The 2,500-nt window shown below is 36.6% G+C and overlaps 1 protein-coding gene and 1 long non-coding RNA gene across 25 annotated transcripts in view; one reads left to right on the top strand and one right to left on the bottom strand.

Moving 5' to 3' along the window:
• Nucleotides 1–2,500, bottom strand: part of EBF3 (EBF transcription factor 3) — a 171,201-nt gene that overhangs the window by 20,864 nt on the left and 147,837 nt on the right. For all 24 annotated transcript variants that reach the window (XR_004426630.1, XM_033149395.1, XM_033149401.1 and 21 more), the window contains exon 11: nucleotides 545–633. Coding sequence is in view for 23 of the 24 variants with exons in the window: in XM_033149395.1 (XP_033005286.1) it covers nucleotides 545–633 (89 nt within the window). In the remaining variant the exon portion in view is untranslated. The remainder of the gene's footprint in view (nucleotides 1–544; nucleotides 634–2,500) is intronic.
• The window catches only part of LOC117046882, a 32,954-nt gene that overhangs the window by 11,754 nt on the left and 18,700 nt on the right, over nucleotides 1–2,500 (top strand). The gene's annotated exons all lie outside the window — the stretch shown is intronic.

Genomic DNA, 2,500 nt, shown 5'->3' with positions numbered 1-2,500 from the left:
ATTTAAATGAAAAGTCCCTCTAGATATTAATATGTGGACTTCATTTGTTAGCCTGCTAAGTCAGGGACTTATAACAAAAGCTTTGTAAACAAAAGATTAAACTGAATCGAGCTTTAGAAAATGAAAGGAAAACAAGAGTCAAATAATCACAGATCAGAGTGGGGCTGCTTAGATTGAAATCACTACAAGCTACTGGAGTGGAAAATGTTTAATTGAACTATTTCATTACGCAGGAAGTTTTATGTCCCTCTTGTAGAATCCAAAATATTTGTATCAGAAAATCCATTCCATTCTTCTTTTAATAAAAACTACCCAGCAGATATTTTGGATTTTGGCAACGCGGATGCATAAAGTTACAGGAATAATAGAAATTGAAAGGTGATAAACACATCTATTGAAGCAGTTGACCTGTTTATTTTTAGTATGTTTTCTTTCTTATACCCTTTTATTTTTATAGTGTTCAATAATGTGCAATATAGCACTTCTGGTATTTGAAATACATTTTGAAACCACACAACAAACTCTAAACTTGTCGAAAACTAACCTTTGGTAACCGTTCAGGATCACCTGGATGCCGCGGAATGACTTTCTGCAACCTCTGGAAACCATAATCTATTGTTGGTTCATTGAGAGCTGAAATGTATAGAGAACAGTATGTCAATCTACTGTACCTATTAGTCCCTAGCAAAAAAAATATATGCAAAGCAAAGTATGGCATTTCTGACTAAACCCACCTCACATTTTAAACGAGTATAAGGAACTGATTTCTTCTGACTCATATCCCTGACTCTTTTTTTGTTTTTACACATGCATGCTTATTATTATTTCTACCCTTAATTAGGCGGGGGAGGAGGAAAGAGTCAAAGGGTTACTCAGTATATTGCAAAATAAAAAATAAAAAAAATTGTTGAAGCAGTAACAAAGTTACAGGTCTTGAGGCCATATAGCAATCACTACAGTCATGATATGATGTCTGCATCATGCACTGCTTTCTATACAGGCTGTGGATTTATGGGAAACTGGCAATTATGACATATGTCCAGCTATTGCTAGCTTCAGATTTATCCCTGTGGTCCTTTTTTGTCTAGCATATTGCCTGAGCACAAACCAGGCAGGAGGAGCACTTAATCTTGCAAAGCTTTAATAATCTGTGAATGGCTGACTACAAACTGATGTAGAGCACTATCATTCTACAGCTGCAATCCACTAGCCTCACAAAATTGCAGGCCACAAATTAATCTTTTTATCCCTCAAATTGTAATTTTGACTATGAACTGTGCTTGGTCATAAATCAACAGCACATGCTGCTGTGTACAGTGCATGAATCATGAATCTGACTCAGTTAGACTGCACACATTGTGTTTAACAAGCTTTATAAGGAGTCATAGGGCTTTATTATAGCTCTGCCTGACTCAAACAAAAACTGAGCCCGGAGGCCTAAGGACTAGAGTTAAGATGAAAATACTTATTAGAGTATATTACTTCTTGATGTAGATATCGTTTTTAACAGAATAACTCCATGGCGCATGGCGCTACATAAATCAATGGGTTTTCTGAGACTAATAAGAACTGCCTCCGTCTATTCATTACTCAGCGTACAATTTAGGCCATCACTCATTAGTCAGCATGTAATTTGATGATTAACACCGAACAGCTCAGCAGGTTTGTTGAGCACAAGTGATTGTGGGGGAAAGCCTACAACTTACTAGTTCATGATCACAGTCCCAACATTTGAAAAAGGTTATTCAAAATAATTGGCTCACATTATTATTAAGTGCTTTAGTTATTTGTGTAAACATGTAATAGTACATCTCATAATCAATGCAAAGAGGCTTCCACAATATGCACTCAATAACATAGCAGAAAGTTGAAGACTGCAATATGATTTGACATTCCATCATGCATCCCGGAGACAAAGGTCCACATAGGAATGTGAAGTAAGACATTTTCTTGTTAATAAAGCATTGATCCGATGTATTGATTTTACATGACATGGCTTTTGCTGGGATTTCGCCCTCCTTTTTCTTTGCAAATAGTAAAGCTCTTCAAAATGCCTTGGTGTCTGTGACATGGCAAAATTTCTAACTCTCTGTGATGTAAATTCTATATGTGTAAAACCACTTCATAATCAGACCATTAATCATCAGAAGCTGTCAGCACTGACTTTGGGGACAATTTGTCATGTCTTTGCCTGGGCCTATACTAGTGTGTCAGGCAGAAGCCTAGTGTGTTGGGACAGATGAGCCTCTTGTACAGCCTCACAAAATGACGTGCTCAAATAAAGGATTAAATAAAGTATTACTTTTCCTGATTAGAGAACAAAAAAGGTGGCACTCTGTGCATTTGTAACATGTCAAGGTTTCTTCTATTTTCCACCTAATCACCATGACTGTTTGACTTAATGAATTTGGTCTGATGAAAGGTGATCAGAAAAGATAGATGGCCAACTGCTATTGATTTCATGCAGATGTAACTGACAGGTGATAGAAGCTTTAATGCA

This window comes from Lacerta agilis, chromosome 5 (assembly GCF_009819535.1).
Source record: "Lacerta agilis isolate rLacAgi1 chromosome 5, rLacAgi1.pri, whole genome shotgun sequence".
Taxonomy (NCBI): domain Eukaryota; kingdom Metazoa; phylum Chordata; class Lepidosauria; order Squamata; family Lacertidae; genus Lacerta; species Lacerta agilis.
This window is presented reverse-complemented; position numbering and strand designations above follow the sequence as displayed.